General features: G+C 42.5%; 1 protein-coding gene across 1 annotated transcript; it reads right to left on the bottom strand.

The window, feature by feature from the left end:
- Window positions 1–117: 117 nt before the first annotated feature.
- Window positions 118–12,921, bottom strand: bgnb (biglycan b). Its single transcript, XM_076984627.1, has 8 exons — window positions 12,637–12,921; window positions 6,015–6,295; window positions 3,546–3,658; window positions 2,853–3,066; window positions 2,617–2,727; window positions 2,049–2,142; window positions 1,454–1,592; window positions 118–1,273 (listed from the first exon to the last, which is right to left on the bottom strand). Exons 2-8 carry the CDS (start codon window positions 6,262–6,264, stop codon window positions 1,076–1,078), a joined length of 1,119 nt encoding a protein of 372 aa, XP_076840742.1. The 5' UTR covers window positions 6,265–6,295; window positions 12,637–12,921; the 3' UTR covers window positions 118–1,075.
- Window positions 12,922–19,013: the final 6,092 nt, after the last annotated feature.

Here is a 19,013-nt window from a genome sequence, read left to right as displayed (position 1 = left end):
TGTAGATTATTAGGCACGCAGAAGATTCTATCTCTATAAAAAAAGTCTAGCTATATAAAAATAAATGAATAGCACTTTGAATCCAGATTGTTCAGTGCATCCCACTCACCAAACTGCTTGATTGTTAAATTAATGTTTTATTTGTCACAGCTTTCAGACCATGATCATGTTTCTGCTCCCCAAACGAAGCTGGAAGCATTTTTTTAATTCTCAACATGGTACATCGGTACAGAGCATGCTCGCAGCCGTCAAATCCACGGAGTCAACCCCGCACAAAAATCCGTCAGAACCGTTTGGAATGTGGAGACATAGACATTGTGCAAAAGAATCAGAACAGTCAGTCCCAGTTTCAGACCCGGTGGAGGCAGTCAATGCACGTGGGCCTGGGTTCCTGACGGACCGCACGATAAAGCGCTAAGTGTAAAGACAGGGAATGTGGTTTTCTGTGATATAAGCTACAGTACTGATTTTCTCTGTCCCTCCCAACACACCCCTGAAGCACAAGAAGCAAGGCACTGACTAAAAAGTTACTCCCCAAAACATACTCATAAAGACCTATACATAAAGCACATCATTTAAATCTGTATTTAACTTCTCTGAACAGACTTCAACAATAAAATAACTAATATCATAATAATAATTATAATACTAATTATAATAATATCATAAAATTGGTGTTGATATAATTAAGATTTACGATGTAGTACACTGCTAATGAACATATCTTGTGAGTAGTATGAAGCCCTTTGCAAAAGAAACAGATAAGAAATAAATTTTAAAATTAAACATATCCTGTGTGGGATTTGGCCATGGTTGATGGAATATGCTTTGGACCGTAGCCGCAGCTCTGTGGAGTACACCCTGCTCCACAGAGCTGAGCAGAGCAAAACCCACTCACTGCTTTATCTCCTTTTATCAATCTCTTCACCCCCAAGAACGCTCTAACCTAAACACAGCGTGCGTCTCCTCCTCCCTTCCCACTCCTCCGATGTTCAGTCCTTTCTTAGGTTTTTTGTTTTTCAATGTCCAGTATCTATCGCTTTCTGTCTCTCTCCCTTCACCCCTCCCCTTGGCTCTACTTCCTGTAGTTTCCAAAGTGTATGGCCAGCCGATCGTAGACGCAGCGGAAGGTCGAGGGCTGCACCTCCCAGTACGGCACCGGGTTGCCGTAGAGACTGATGCCTTGATAGAAGATCCTCTTTGTGCCGTAGCCACGCGGGCAGAAGTCGTCCACGCCCACCTGACTGATGCTGTTGGAATGGAGGTAGACCACCTGAAAGTAGATGATGCAGGTGATGGTGAGGTTGAGTCTATTGGTTCTCGAGTCTCCATGTATCTACGGTCTTCGTGGCAGCCTGCTTCTGTTCCATCAGCTCCGAGCTCCCCTGCGTGAAGTAGGTAGTCTGACCCTGCCAAACACACTTTCCTCACCACCCTCTCCTTCCCAACCCACCTGAAGGTACTTCAAGTCAGGCAGGCCCCTGGGGACACGGCTCAGCTGGTTGTCTTCCAAATGCAGCTCTCTCAGGTTGGGTAAATAGGACAGGCTGCCGTTCTCAATCATGCGGATGTGATTGTAGCCCAGACCCAATCTGGTAACAGTGGATAAGCACACCATCGAAAGCATGAGGAAAAACAGAGAATGCGCTGAGATTAAATCAGGCTCCCAGTGGGCTTAGAGTACAAAGATCCTGAAAACAGAAACATGTTGGAGTGGTGAGCAGGTTTGCCTTTACCCCCCCCCCCTTCTGGGTACTGTTGCAGCTTAATGGATGCATCAGTAGAGCAGGACCTCACACCACCTTAAAATTGAACCCTGGTGTTTTCATTTGTGTAAATAACACTACTGGCTGTCTCTGTAGTCACATGATGGTTAAACATGAAACATGAAAGATAAATTAATACAGAATTTCGATGTCTGTTATTGAAAAGCCTAACTTGAAGAAAAACATGAAATGCATTTTAATATACGTCCTCTTGACTGTCCTAATAAAATAGAGCACTAGATGGTGCTGTTGCTACAGTGCCGGGTAGTGACTGACACTGACCTGTACAGATTCTTGTAGCGTCTCAAGTCCTCCAGCTCAACTGCTTGGATTTGGTTGTGGTCCAGATGAAGCTCATGGAGGCTTTCAGGGAAATCTGAGACAAGAGGCACCAATTAAATTACAGTTGACAACTGGATTATTATGGATTATGGATTATTATATTATGTGTGATAGGCCTGGAAATTAGATCTTAGAACAACGCATAAGTCATAAGGACAAATCTGGAGTTCACAGCAAAATAATAAAATTATTATATTAATATGTTCCATAATCTAATGATAATAATAAAATTATGTTATAATAATTTATAATGACATTAATATCATTGAGTAAAGAAGAATTACACAATTAAGTAACATATCTGATAAGCAACAAAAAGCCCCAAAAGGAAAGACATTGAGAAAATATATGCTTCAGAAAGTGCTGTAGTCTGACTATGCTGGGAAAAGTCTGAATACTCCACACAATCATTAGTTTACGCTCACTCTCTTTCACCATCTCCCTCTGACTTGAGTTTGCAGTAAGGATAAACAGGCATAAATGTCTTATACAGGAAGTCAGAAGTCACCTTTGGGCACACCGGTTAGCTTAGCGTCCGAGATGCGCAGGTAGTTGAGTTTCAGGCCTTTGAAAGCACCAGGTTCAAAGCCACTGTTCTGAAGGGGGTTCCCTCCCATTTCTGTAAGAGGCATTTCAAACGGTGACCAGACATTAGTTCTTGACAAAGAGGAAGAGGAAGGAGGAAGGGCGGCAGTTGAGAGCTACAGTGCAGTGTGGGTGTAAAGAGTGAAGGAGGTTCCAGACCTATACAGTTCATGCTGCCCAGGCCAGAGAAGGTGCCCTCCGCCACCTTCTTAATTCGGTTGTCGTGGATACGAAGCTCCACCAGTGAAGGCGGAAGGTTGCGGGGCACGGCCGTCAGCTGGTTCTTGGAGAAGTAAAGCTTCTGCAGGCGGTGCATGGGTGAGAACGCCCGTGGGTGAACCTTGGATATCTTATTGTTGACCAGCGACAAAGCCTGCAATGATAGATGGGTGCAGAAACCAGCCAGACGCTTTACTTTGAAAAGCAAAGCTGCACAGGAAATGGTGAGATTAAGTGTTAATGAAACGCATGAATCCAACGTTATTGTTTAATGATACAGTCTTATTTCATTGGACATGTTAAATATTATGTTTGGTTGGTGCTCCACATAGATTCAGAGAAGAATGAGTGTTTGGTCGTGAGTGCAGGAGGGAACTCAAATATTCAGTTTGGCCCAGGACTCTCAAAACTGCAGGGGATTCGGTTCAGAATCACTTGATCTGGTTTAACATCCTGTTGGATTGTTTTGTCACCCATTCCTCACATCCATTTTCTCCCAAACTTTACCTTCTGACTACTGTATATATCTGTCTGTAAAGTCCACTATTTCATCATTCCTTAATGCACAAACCCTTGAACTCCCCTTTCTTCTTTCTGTCAGCATTCATTTGAGTAGGAGGAGATGTATCTTACGTAGAGGTTGCTGAGGCCCTTAAAGTCGTGCTCCTTCAACTCTGTGATGTGGTTGTTTTGCAAGTCCAGCAGCTTTGTATCAGGGGGGATGTTTTTGGGGACCGCAGTCAAGCCTAAACACAAACCGAAAATGTATAAATACTATTTTATAGTAACTCTGAAATATGCAGCTCTGTATACGTCTCACTGACAAGTGCATATTGCACATATAAATGGACATTTAATTCCCATCCATAAGGATGAACACACATGAACACACACACACATACACGCACACACACACACACACACACACACACACACACACACACACACACACACACACACACACATACACACACAAACAGACCATATGCTGTCCAGCTGGTTTATGTTCACAGAACCTCTAAAAGCCTTCCTCTGTGTAATAATGCAAATAAATAAAAATTAAATTAAATAGTACACCCTGACCATGGCAGCCTCTGTCACACTGTGCTGAGATATGATGCACTTACTGTGAGGCAAAGCTTAATGTTTACAGTATGTGCCCTGATCCGTGAAGCTCTTCATGTTTAGGTCAGAGCCGCACTGGTTTCATACGCAGCTGCACTCCTGCCTAAGTGCATCTGTGTAGTGAATAATATTAGGTCCACAGGACCGGCAAAGTCTTTTCTCTTTCAGGAGTTTGATGCCATGCAATCAAAGGCAGAACATTCATGGCCACCAGCAGAGCAAAGTGATTTATACCAGCGCTTGCTGCCTGGCCATCCATCCATCAGGTAGTAAACATTGAATAACCTGGACATCTACTCCAGCGTATTGCTTATTGGGGGTCACGGAGAACAAAGAGAAGAAACCAAACACCGCTCACTCTATTCAAGGCTTTTTTTCCACAGTGTAACACTTGGCATGTGTGCTACTCTGTTTGGATGACATGACTTTTACATTGTCAGAAAACATCGTATGATTGGTGGAAAGTTTGGGGAGGTTTTCCACTTTATATGCAAGGATCCTGGTGTTCGTCTTAGCTGGCTACTCACCTGCCACCACCGCCAATGTGCACGAAGCCAACGCAGGACCCCGAAGCACCCGCAGCTAGCCTGCCAAGCCCCCGTAGTCCCGCCAAGCCCTAACCACTACTCAGCACTGCACTACCTTCCAAACACAGCCCACCACCCACCTACCAGCTCACCAATACAAAAGTTCTCCAATAACACACATACATGTTCAAACTATATTTCGGCATTTGTTAGAAATGATCACAAACACCATTATTAATATCTCCTTCGAAAAAAATATATCTAAGGGGTGCAACGACTGATTAATATTTGTTCATTGTCAGATAAATATGTATAACAGTGCTACATGGATGCTCCAAAGTACAAAACTAATAAGTTTACTAAAATATACAACCCAGAAAAAAATGCAAATACTCTACCATTCATATGCCTATGACAACATGGAAGCCAACAAATGCATGAATATTCTGGTGACAGCAAGCTCCCGTTTCCTGAGTTCTCACTGAGCTCTCTTCAAAGGGAAGCGTTAAAGTTTCTACGAACTAGATCATTTGTGTGTGCATGGGTGGGTTGTGGGTGTGTGTGTGTGTGTGTGTGTGTGTGTGTGTGTGTGTGTGTGTGTGTGTGTGTACATGTGGGTGGGTTGCAGGGTGTGTGTGTGCGTATGTTTGGAGTTGGCTGTCTATGACTCCATGGCTCACAGCACATGCAGATCTGTTAGGTATGATCATACTACAAATCAACACATCTTATTCAAATTACATAGATAATACTAATGACATGGCTAATACTAATGACTACCGGTAATTATTGCTTCCTCAGACAATATCAGTCTATTGTACTTTCAGTTCTTTCACCAGAGGAGAAATAAATAACCACTCTGTGACATAAACTTGTGTTTGCAATATTTTACAGACACCTTAGAGTAATATGATGGATTAATAGACTTATTTGATCCTTAATTCATAAATAAACAATGGCTTTTTAAACGCTGCTTTCCACCATGTCTGTGTCTGCAGGATGTTCCTCCTCTTTCTCTCTTTATTCCTGTAAAATATCCAACATGTGTCCCAAGAATAACATGAAACTAGTCCTTAGAGCACACGAGGAAATTACACAGAAGCACTTCATCGTTTGCCATCAAAGTCTCTGGTCCCTCCATGCTCTTTTGGGTAAATCCCTAAAGAATGTCTTCCTTTTCCTGACTTTCTCTTTCTCTCGCAGATAACACTTGTGACTCAGTCCAACCACTCTAAAAGCAAAATGTCAATCTCTGAGTTGTTTGCTTCTTATAGTTTCCTTACTTCTTTATCCATTCCTTTATTGATGCATTCATCTTTCTCCACTCTTGCTCTCTTTCACGCCAGAAATACACACACCAGACATACACACATACACAGATACACCCACCCATGCAACACTCAGCACACAACACTCCCTGAACTCACACACGCTTGCTGACAGCACTCACCCAAATCAGAGCACTGTACCACTTTCAGCTGACAGTGGCACCCGAATGGACATTCAGGAAATATCTCGGGGGGCATCCCCTCCCCCGACGCAGAGCCTTCTTCATCCCTCATCATCGTTGTCATCAGCCCTCCTGCCTCGCCATCGAAGCCGAAATCCCAGAAGCCCCTCTGCTCAAAAGGCAGTGCCAGTGAGCAGGGGGCCAAGTTGAGCACACTCAGGAGCAGGAGGAGAGAGCATTTGGACAGCATCACTAACACACAAGCGCTTGCACACTCTGACCTGCAGGGCGGCGAGACAGACAGAGAGGAAGAAAGATAAAATGTATCACAAAGCAGAACCCAGTGCTTTCCACAGCCCATGTCTTATACTCTGAAAGGTGGGTTGTTCCCTAACCATGAAGTCTACCAACTGGAGGACCCAGTGGAACGGCGGTTTAATGGAAGGATGTTGTCAAATTAGTACACTCACACTGTGAATGAACGCATGATGTTTATATTGGATAGGCTCACCCTGCTCAAACCCAGTACTAAAGTAGGTGTTACCTCACAGCAGTGAGCCAATAGCTTGTTAAGCCTTTCCAATTGAGGCTTGACAAAAACTTTAGAAGAAAGGCAACTTTAAAGCATAGGTTTGAATTTAAATACATAGGTGACCACTACAATCGTCTAAGAAACATATAAGTGTGGAGGGTAAGTGAGAAGATGTTCTGTTGTTTTATTTGTTGACACTTTGTCAGTAGCAGGGCTCTTTCCCCAACAACAGTAGGTTAGTAATATCATTATGTGGTAACTATACTGAATGTTCTTTTAAACAGAAGATCAAGACTAAATAATAAATAACTGTGGTCTGCTGGTTTCTGTTATGCATAGATATAATGTACTGCCCAGCATATACTGTCCCCGGCCAGCACCTCAAAATTAATATTAAATTTGTAGAAATTAGTTTAAAAAATAGAGAGATGCCTTGCATGTTTTTTTTTATCAAGAGAATAATGACACAGCTGGTGTGTGTGTATGTGTGTGTGTGTGTGTGTGTGTGTGTATGTGTGTCTGGGGGCAAGACCAGTTATACAGTCTGTGGTGGCAGCGGAAAAAGTCAAACATGGCTTTGCAAACACACAAGCCATTCATTAGACAGGAAGGAGGAAGGTGGGGTTATTTCTGTGTGTGTGTGTGTGTGTGTGTGTGTGTGTGTGTGTGTGTGTGTGTGTGTGTGTGTGTGTGTGTGTGTGTGTGTTGTGTGTGTGCGTGTGTGTCTGGGAGGATGGAGAACATGTTTATGATGTCATAGCTGAACCTGAACCAGCTGAATGAGGTGATGATGTCTCGAATGTGACAGGGTTTGTATTGATTTGAAGGTCTGCTCTGTGACTCAGGAGTTTCAGTAACTACTGAATCACTGCTTATATTTCAGACATTAAACTGAACTTCCAGACTTCTGATATATATTTCACTGACCTTTGCATTAAACTTCTTAAACTTAAACTTTGAGCCACAACCTTCTCCACTCTTCTACTGTGTAGGCTTACCTAACCCTAAAAACAATTCAGCTCAGAGCCTCTTCCAAAACACACCTTACTTCCTGAATGTATACAGGACCTTAGTGGAACCTGCACAGGCTTCTGCTTAATCCTCTGTCTTCTTTTTATCGCCATGACACATGGTTGAAGCAGGAACACCACACATGATTAGATCAAGTCCTGGTGCTGGAGCCTCCTAACCTTTCCTCTTAGAGGAACATGAGTTCACTGGCTGTAGAAAGCAGAGCCTCTTCCACGTCAGTGTTTATAACAGGCGTCCTTGATGCTTGTGCAATATGTACTCCCATTCCAAGAGCGGATATAGATATACGCCTGGATATTACGATGATCAAACAGAATACATCATATTCCTCACAAAGTTAATCAACTTGTTTAAACAAAACCATTAATAATACACCAGTAAAACATTAACATTAATTTAAAAAAAACGGTACACATAATACAGATGACTAGAAGCGCCTCTCTTCATACGACAAATTCAACAATAGACATTACCACTGGACATTTGAATAGTTAAGAGACAGAAAGCTATGAAAGATTTTTCCCACAACATTATTTCATATCTTCCCTCTTATACTGTGACAGATTCCTGCCGTCATGTATGACAAATCAAACACCTAGTTTCTAAACAGGTGAACAAGGTGGTACTGCAACAACCTCCACCCTCTCTTCCTTCACTTTATACTGTCACTTAAAACAATAAAACAGCTACAGGCTAAAGACTTTTATAACCCTCATTAGAAAATCTGGACACATCACGTAATAGAAACTATAGGGTAAGGTTCGTGGTTTAAGGCCCATTTCCAACCTGTGAACTACGAACAATCTCCTCTCTCATATTTTACATCCTGGCCTCGTGCCATGTCCACCCTGTTATCTGCCTCTCTCTCTACTTCAACTTCAGTTTGCAAAAACATTCATTACAGTCATTCTCCATCTGCATTACTTCCCTTTGTAAAGGAATATGAAGCATTTTATATTAAAATGCTTTTTCTGTCTCTAATGCCATAAGCCTTAAGATGCCTAGTTAAACATTGGCAAATAAAGGAACCACTGTGGATGAGGAGTGCACTACCATTAAGGTCTGCCAGACCCTTCAGCTTAACCACTGCTCTGTCAAAGCATGCTGCAAAATGATTAATCGTATATGTCTCCCTTTATTTAGTTTTTGCTGAACTAAAGATAAATGGGACAAAAACAATCGTGAGACCCATTAAGCACTCCGGGATCCAAAAAAATATCTGAATATAATCATTATTCCATCAAACCCTTTATGCAGTTCTTTAAACTGTGAAATCCAATTTCACAGAGATTTGGTATATATTGAGTTCAGGAGACAGTTGGTAACCGAGCTCTATAAATGCTACTGTGACTTATAAATAATCTTTTAAATAAGCTTGAATGCAAAGGGCTTTGGCATGGACATTTTGATCTTTCATATTTGAAATGCTGTGCACGTTAAACTGTAGATCTAAACATTCCCCATGCAGGGGTAGAGGGTTTTGAGGTTTGTACTACAGATGAGTTTCAACCACACATGATCTGTTTGTGGCCATCCTTTTGTTTCAAAACTAAACACAGTGGCAACAAAAGTGATGTTGGTAATGCACTCTCACTCTCTAGTATGTTACCATTTGTAAAAATAGTTGCTAAATTATAACATACTCCCCAAAACAGTCCAGTTTGGCTTTGCCAGAGAAATCCAAGGACTGAGACACAATTACCCAAAAGCCTCTGCATCCAGCTCACCGTGCACAGGCCTACAAAATGCATAATGGGCTCCATGGCATGGTAGCATGTGTGAGTCCATATGACATTCCTGCAGTGGAGTGCTATTGTGCACAGCACTTTCTCTCAGCATCTTTTAAATCAGCTGCTCCTCAACACTGTGCTGAGAGGCAGGGCTGAAAAAACCTTCATCAAAGGCACTAATTCAGCAATACAATACAATAAGGGGGGAGGGACTCAAGATGGATCTTGGTTTAGTTGTAATTGACAACAGAATCATCTGGTTTAAGCGGTGTACAAACACAGCTTGGTTCATCTAACTGATACAGAAACAAGGAGGAAAGGGGATAGGGGAAAGATTTAATCCCCACAACCAGAGCCAAAGATATTGGCAGACAGTTTGACAAGTGCCAATATTACTTCTCAGGGACCCCTTTGCAGTCAAAGAAACAATATAAACATGGAAATACACCTCTTCTTCTCTCTCACATGTAGAGAGCGCAGAGAAGGGCCAAGGTTAGACAAAAGACTTCTCCTGGTAATTATACAGACCACAGTTCCCTTCTACAGATGCTGCAGTCTGCTATTTCTGTCACCCTAACCTACTCTGGGCACTCTGGGTAGTTTTACAGGCATGCTGATGTGTGAGAGAGGCAGTGAGAGGAAGGAGGACCGAGCATGGCAAGATATATGGAGAGAAAGACATTTATTGAAAATGGTTTTAATCTCCTGCAGTCAAGACATTGGCTAGATGACCAATTTCATCAGCCTACTAGTCTGTTCCACTGTATAACCAAAGACTGAAGATTTAGTTTGTTTACATAATGAAACAAGAATGCTCCTTAACATTCAAGTCTGATACACATAATCAAAAGTGTTTAAAACTGTACAATCTCAGTCTCCATCTAGTCAGAAGACTAGGACTAGAAAATTCATGTCAGAACTTTAATTAAAAAGCAACACAACAGACAACTCTTTTGAATGCATTCCTCATTTAGACAGCAGCAGTCTGTGTCATTGAGCATTCAGTGAATTAACCTTTTCTAGCTCCCTTGGAAACCAGCTGAGAGGTTTTCCCTGAGCACATTTAGGTCTTTCTGGATGAAACATGAACTTGAGCCACTGATGCAAGACTCAGGAGTAATGACGACATGGCAGCACAAAGAGTGAGTGAGCTAACTCTGGTCCTCACCTCTCCAAAACGTGTGAATTTCAAAAACTTTCAGACATTTGGCATTAAAGAAAAACATTGACATCTTGACAAACATTTAAACTAATAGAGTAAGTAAACGTATTAGAGCTAATCATCTATTAGGAAACTAATTATCTAGTGCTGTTGACAAACAGCTCATGACCCAAAGTTGTGAGGAGAGTGTGCAGATATTGCCCATTACACTTGAAAAGCAATGAACTCACATGACCTCTGTGAAGCTCTGCTTCAGCAACACTTCATTTGCTGCTAAAGCTCTGATTTTCTAATGCTGTGGCTTATCCACTCAAAAGGTAACACAGGACAATTTAAATAAATATACAATTCTAAAATGTAATATTAGACTTAAACTTAGATTTAGACTGATATCATTGACTGTGTTATTATTATTTCTTCAGCTATATGTGTCATTCTGTCAGATGTTAGTCACTCTCTGCGTTATCATTGACGATGGAGGTCGTTCATCTACACTGCACTCTAATTCCCTCAGTGACCCAGTCTTCTTCCTCCGCTCCACGAATAACCGTTGGGCGGCTCCGGCTTCCAAGCACTTGCCTGGAATTATCTCAGCTGTAATTTGGTGACTTGTGTCCCTAAAAAAGCCTCTGTCTGGTAAAGTGTCTGCTACTGCTCTGCTTGGATGTGGTGACTGGCATGTGGCCAGGCACAGGCAAGCAAGGGCAGCACAGAACCAAATTCAGGCCTGGTGAGAAAAATAATAAAGACGTGCCACGAGTCAAGGAATTATGGGAAAACTGTTTAGTGCAGCGGTAGGCTGGCTGGGTTTTTTTTTATATCAAATGTCCACAACTTTATTTAAACACTGCACTCAAAGAAAAAGGTAGAAAAAGAGGGATAAAAAGTACAGGGAAGACCGAAAAAAAATCTGCCAAATACAAACAATACATTCTTACGTTTCTTTATATTGTAGACACTGAAATAATCTCAACCATGGGACTCACCTAGCTTCTCCTCACTCTAGACACCTACATATTGATATTTTAAGCACACCTTGTAAAAATCTAGAATAGAAACAGCCTTTATTGTCCCACAGGTGGGAAATGTAGGATTCCCACATGAAAGATTCTCAAAGTGTTCTTAATAGGTCTGTCTGTCTGAGGCTGTCTGTCTGTCTGAGGCTGCCCCATACTTCAACTTAAAACCAGAGGGAGCTGAGATGCTGCCTTTGTTCTTGTAACACACACACACAGACCCACACACAAACAAATGAATCCTACAACCAACACAAAAAACCAAACCAACAAACAAAAAACTGTCTTGTTACTAACTAAACGGTTAAGTAATATTATTTGGCTAATTGAATGCAAAAAGTTACATCCTTAGCAATCTTTTATGAAGCAGTAAAGTATTACATTTACGGCATTTGGCAGACACCCTTATCCAGAGTGACTTACATTTTTATACAAGTGAGCAATTGAGGGTTAAGGGCCTTGCTCAGGGGCACCTCAGTCATGACCTCAGGTCTGGGAATTGAACCCACGACCCTCCGGTCACAAGACCAGTTCCCTAACCATCAGGCCATAACTGCCCTAGTCAAGTTTTTAAAGGATTTAACTAATAGTCTGTAAGTATTGTAATGTACCACTGTAATATCACCACAAAACATTTAAATAGTAGGCTATATTATTTTAACGTCAAGTCTACAAGTCTAACGTATTGTTTTTAGCATCAAACTATCTAAACGTCAGTACCACTTCCAGAATGACTTCCTCTGTGACCAAGGCTAAAAGCTAACCTGTAGATAACATCACACCTGATCACTTATTTAGATTTATACGCGCTGTGGCGACATCTAAAGATCTAACTGAAAACTGCTACAAAACATTGATGCCTTATCGGCGAGAGTGGAACGAAAAGACGAGATAATACGAATACCTAGTTCATCACTAGTGTGTTGACTAACCCTAAACCTAAATCTCATTGGTTTTCATTCGATGTTGCATATACCTACTTATTTAATACTGGCTAATATAAAAGGTAATCAAATGACATATCTTGAATGAAATAACAATGAATTACACTGCTAGGCTAGATGTGATACGTACAACAAACTAAGGACTACGTCTTAATAATATACCTATATAGCTACTTGTGAAAGAACGCAACTTATACCTAACTTACCTTTAGCTTAACAGCGGTATCCCCAAATTCGGCTTAAAATATGAAATAATCCCGTTGGATGTTAAAATTTAGATTCTAAACTTAATTTGCACTTAACAATCTGAAGAATAATATATTCTCATTGTAAACTAAGCCAAGCTCTCGGCTTTTCGGGTCATCAAGTCTATGTCCGTCAGCGACGCAAAGTACCGAACGTTCCTTAGAAACTAAGGAAATAACTGAGGAGCAAGGGGGTCCAGCCCAAAACTTGAGGAAACCTCTCCCACATAAGACGCTGACAAAATGCTGAGAATGTGAGCTTTACACAACATCCAGACAATATACTGACATTACATTACAATTAAAAGCCTATCTTACTTCTCGTATTCCTTTAGGTTACTAAACTAGGAGACGAATTCAGTAAACGTCGGGACAGAATGTCTTTCATTAATTAACGGTTCAATTTGTATACGCTGCGCGCGCAGATGCTTATGCACAGGTAGCCTAATTATCCCATTTCTTGATTCCGTTATAGGAGCACCAGAGGCAGTGCTCAAATTTCAGAAATGCAGTGTAAGCGCTCTAACTGTATATGCGCGTTTAATAAAGCAATGAGAGATATTCCCAGCTCATTTCATTTGCTTTTAATGATTTGGCTTAAGACAACAGAAAATCTAAACTGACATAGTTTTACATTCGTAAACGTGAGCTCGCGTAGGTTTATTTTGGTCTGAAAATCTTTTGTGACTTTTAAATCATTTCAGTCTCTTTGTGTTTATATACAACTTGGGAAGGTTTGGCTACACAGCACTGGCAAAATTAACCTTATGGGACGTGGTGCGGTAACAGTGCAGTGGTACAGGTATTCATAGACACCAGCCCAAATGACTCAGATCCTCCATGAAGGCATCATATACGTTGGACCTGCATTTCAGTACATGCATGACAAACAGTGGCAAACCAAATGACAAATGTTTCACGTGGCACCACAAAAATCTTGACTTGTATGAATAAACTGCAGAACCCCCAAACTGCAGTACTTAAAATGATTTATTTAAAATTCGCTGAGTTTTAATTAGTGCACCCCCTGGTGACCTTATCTGTAAGTGCACTAGAGGAGACGTGTGTTATTTATCAAATACACTACTACTCCAGTGTTAACTACTCACAGCTTGGACACCCAGCTAAAGTGACAACTGTAGGAATGAATCCAGCCCACTTGGGTGCAAGTGATGGAATTCAAATGTCTGTCCTCAGTGATGCATTTTGTGGTGAGCAAGCTGTTGAAATATAGCATGCACAAGGCCAAAGAACCACAAAGCAGCATATGTTTAGACTCCTTAGTACACTGTATGGTTGGGGGAATATAAGCATGCTTCAGAAACCTGGGCTTTTACTGACAGTCTGGTATTAGATAGATGCACTACCCACTACCTACCTGCTTCTGTGACAAAACTTTAGTTGAGAAAAACCTTTGATGGCACAACAAGCCTATTTGTCTGTGTTCATAAACTTCAGCTTTTGAGCAACTGAGGTTTTCCTCCACATCACAAACCAGTTGCAGGATAGAAAATGACATTATTATTATATTGGCACTACATTGTTCTTCTAATATTAGCACATAAAAATGGTCTCTTGACAAGTAAACTAAATGGCTAATAGCAACCATAGCCATTCTGTCTTTCTTTCTTTCTTTCTTTCTTTCTTTCTTTCTTTCCATCATTCTTTATCTGCTCTAATTATCCCAGTAAACCAACATTCAACTTCAAGATTTATTAATATATGCATCTAATCTTCTCATAATGTAGAGCAGGACATGAAGAACTGGGGAACTCATAGATGTATTTCTACAGGCTGGTTCTTATTTCCCATTGGCAGCATACACTGTTATTCAGCACTGCATTTATTTGGTTCACATTGCTGCCAGCGCCATCTTACCCAGTGCAGCTGGGGAATGAAGACGTGTGCGCTGGAAGCAATTTTACTTTAAAAGTGAAAAACTATATTCACTCGCCTGCAGGTCATTTATAAATACTAATACCGTGCCAGGTGCAAGAGATGACCCTAAGCATCAGAATAAAAATACGTAACATTATTCTTTATAATGGCAGTCCAATTTTGCCAATTTTGGTTGACATAAAACAAGGAACATTTTAAGTTTGACCCCAATGACATCATTAATCCTTTCAGACTTTGCCTCAAACAGCTGGGCTAGTGAGGCAGTAAATGTGTGCACTGGTACAGGCAGCACTGCAATGCAACAGCTCCACCTGTAGTGATGCGTTTTGTGTGCACAAGTGACCCACCCATCTGTCTATCTATTGCAGGTACTCAAGAGCAGGTCCTGCCTGTCTTCACCAGACCCTCCTGTCTTCACCAGACCCTCCTGTCTTCACCAGACCCTCCTGTCTTCACCAGACCCTCCTGTCTTCACCAGACCCTCCTGTCTTCACCAAACCCTCCTGTCTTCACCAGACCCTCCTGTCTTCACCAGACCCTCCTGTCTTCACCAGACCCTCCTGTCTTCACCAAACCCTCCTGTCTTCACCAGACCCTCCTGTCTTCACCAGACCCTCCTGTCTTCACCAGACCCTCCTGTCTTCACCAGACCCTCCTGTCTTCACCAAACCCTCCTGTCTTCACCAGACCCTCCTGTCTTCACCAGACCCTCCTGTCTTCACCAGACCCTCCAGCCCTTACGGGAGCGCCCGTGTTTCCTTCGGCCAGTGCTGCCTGGTCTTTTGTCACTTTGAGGCCTCTGCTTATTGGAGCATTAGGGCTTAAGGGCTGTAATGAAAACACTGATGCAAGATCATTTGTGGGGAAAAGCACAGATTGGTGGAGCTGTGTAGAGAACATGCTTCAGAGCATCATGTGGATATGTCGGCCTGGACCTCATGGATGTGTGACAAAACAAACTACTCTGCTGGCTCTGAATGAAGATGGTGCACTGTTCTGTTCTCCTGCTCTTTTTTTGGGGGGGGGGGGGGGGGTGTACTTTGATTCTGGCTGTGCATAAGCTTATAGAAGATTGTATGGTGTTTTCTTATTGTATGATGTTTTCTTATTGAATGGTGTTTTCTTATTGTATGGTGTTTTCCTATTGAATTGTGTTTTCTTATTGTATGTTGTTTTCTTATTGTATGGTGTTTTCCTATTGAATTGTGTTTTCTTATTGTATGTTGTTTTCTTATTGTATGGTGTTTTCTTATTGAATGGTGTTTTCCTATTGAATTGTGTTTTCTTATTGTATGGTGTTTTCTTACTGAATGGTGTTTTCTTATTGAATTGTGTTTTCTTATTGAATGGTGTTTTCTTATTTAATGGTGTTTTCTTAGCCCCCCCCCCTCTCCCTTATTTTGCTGATGTCACATCACCCCTCTGTCCATCTGTGTGACTGTGGAATGCCTTGTGTTGTTCTGGACCGTGTGTGCTTTGGCCACATGGGTGGGGGTGATTGATCTGGATGTGGGGGACCTTTTCAGCTTAGCCTCCGCCTCCCTCCCCTACGTCCTCGAATAACAAACACAGGAAGTTGCTGTAGCCGGGCCAAAAGCAGAAACAGAAGAGGGTACAGACATGAAGGGCTATGCTTTTTTTAAGGAGAACTGACTGTGATTTGTGCGTTAGACTTAAGGTCAAATTGATGGTGATGGGTTAGGTGCTGTGTGTGTTTGTGCATTTGAGCATTCATTTAATGCAGGTGGTAGGTGTGTATCTCACCTGTGTGTCACACCTGACAACCTATAAAATTCACAATGAACTACAAAGTTGCAGTCACACTGTAGGAGAAAGTGGCTTGTGTTCAGACTGTATGGTCAAAGGGTATACACACACACACACACACACACACACACACACACATAGCGTGTGGTACATAACTGTTAATGGCTTGTCCTCCAGTGATCTCTGAGCAGTGGTGTGCGTGAGAGTGAGTGTCAAAACCGCACCTCGCTTTCCAAACCCACACCACATGTAAAAAGAGCCAGAGGTAGAGTGGCAAAAAGAGTCAAATAAAGGAGACGATTGATTATAAGCCAGTGAGGATATGAGAGATGAGGCAGATCTCTCCTCGTTCAAACTACAAAGGGTCGCACTTCCTGAGCGCTCTGGAGGCAGGCGCAGCAGTGGCTTCTGTCCGTGCTGTAATGAAGCAGAACTCGGAACCGCACAAGCGGCGCTACTCCCCCCCGCGCGTAACGGCCCCAGCAGGGCTGACGGCGCGCAGGGGGTCGGCAACTTCTGTTGAACCACGACAATAAACATGACATTTTCTCCAGTGCACCAATGCGCCAAACGCAACTCAACCAGACACATTCCCTAAAGAGCGGAAAGGGAAGCGAAGGGGCACGAACTTAGTCTGAACGTCCGGCTGGTTTCTCTGACAGTATCGTTCTCTCTGGAGCGACCGCACAATTATGTAGATTCAGGGTAACCGCGCCCGGGCGCTGACAGGGGGGCGGACACGCTAGGGCTGGAGAGGTGACGCGTGATGACATGCTGGGCATGAGAGGGAGGGACGAGTCTGTGCTTACTGCTACAGAACTAAGATGGATGCTGGTGCTCACAGCTTCTCACCGTACAATTATAGCTTTGCGCATTAAAGCTGCGCCTTTCCATTGCAAGGTCACAGCACGCAATTTGTCTACATCATCGTAAAACAGGCTGATCTCTTCAGCGCAATGAGGCTTGACCTCACAGTTTGCAAGACATTTCAGAGCTGGACATGTTCGTCACATCCAGCTTTATTTGTATTACAGAATGTTGGCGAAAGAGATGACAGGCGGGAAATAATAGCTGGAAAGAAACCCTCTGGTCTGAACACGTGATTCAACGTTAATGCGAGGCACAGTGGCAACAGTTAAGTTAAATGGTGAAGTTAAACACATGGGGGGGGGGGGTGGGAATCAGCGTCGTTTTGTTGATGCGCAATTGTGAATTATGAACATAACGTGTTGGGAATCTTGGGCATTAGACGCGCACGCATGACTTCGCGTCCCGGCACGCGTCCCGGGAGGTGAGGATAGACATGCAAAGAGAGACCAGTTACTCTGGAAATTGGCAGCAATTAAATCAGGGCATAATGGTGTAACAAATAAATTGCTATTAAAAAGGTAATGGCGTTATCAACAGTAAAATACAATTGCATGACTATATAACTAATGCTAAATCACGTGGCCTGCATAAGATCAGATGGAGAAAATGTAAAACCAGAGGATGAAAACACGTATCCAACCATCAGGTAAACATGAAGTGATGTATTAGATCTTATATGATGTATTAGATCTTATATGATGTATTAGGTCTTATATGATGTATTAGATCTTATATTGAGTGTAATAAGGAGTGTTTTGTTCATGCTTGAACAGAATAGTCTACAGTCCTGAGAAGAGAGAGAAGACTTTGGTGAGTAATTAAATCAGTGTGTGGCAGGAGGAGTAAGAAGAAGAGGAATGAAAGAGAAGAGTTCCTTAGCCCAAGGAGGGATCACGGGGGATTAAGGGAATCTCGGAGATCACGGGGGATTAGGGGAATCTCGGAGATCTCGCTCCCTTCGCTCGCTTCCCTCGACACGCGAACAAGAGGAACATTGTAATCAGGAGAACTGGAAGGGGCAATGCTTCGAAAATTACTTAAAGCTCACAATGAAACAGAGCCCAGAGAAAGCGTAATAAATAAGCCCATTGTCTCAGGGAGGGGGGGCGGATTTGGCCATACGCCAAAGAAAGAATAAGGCTTCACTCTGCTTGCTATGTTGTGCGAGCGGTTTGCGCATCAAGACTTAATAAATTAACGACAGGACAGGGAACACTAGGAACTGTGATGTCACGCAGTGAACCAATCTGGCGGGGCTCCGGGGCTTTAGTGGCTTGGCTGTGCTCGGGGGGAGCTCGGAGAGGTCCCCAGCTTGGAGCTCAGCGTCTGGCCCTAATTTCAGTGGCGGCGTTCTCGTACCTCTGTCTCCCCTGCTGCTTGGGGAAACAGAAAGCCTGTAAGAACATGGGTATTGTGTTCTGCAAACAGAGCAGCCACGTTATTAAACAAGCTTCACATGAGCAGAGCCAAATAATCACCTCTAACACACACACACACACACACACACACACACACACACACACACACACACACACACACACACACACACACACACACACACACACACACACACACACACACACGCACGCACGCACGCACGCACGCACACACACACACACACACACACACACACACACACACACACACACACACACACACACACACACACACACACACACTCATGTACATGAGTATTGCTGATGCCTCCACTTAAATTTCTGGGGTACCAATTCTATATCAGTTCTATATTTCTCTAATATTACATATAATTTATGGTTACATTGTAGTAACGTAGTGTGTTA

The sequence above is a fragment of the Brachyhypopomus gauderio genome, chromosome 21 (assembly GCF_052324685.1).
Source record: "Brachyhypopomus gauderio isolate BG-103 chromosome 21, BGAUD_0.2, whole genome shotgun sequence".
NCBI classification, from domain to species: Eukaryota; Metazoa; Chordata; class Actinopteri; order Gymnotiformes; family Hypopomidae; genus Brachyhypopomus; species Brachyhypopomus gauderio.
This window is presented reverse-complemented; position numbering and strand designations above follow the sequence as displayed.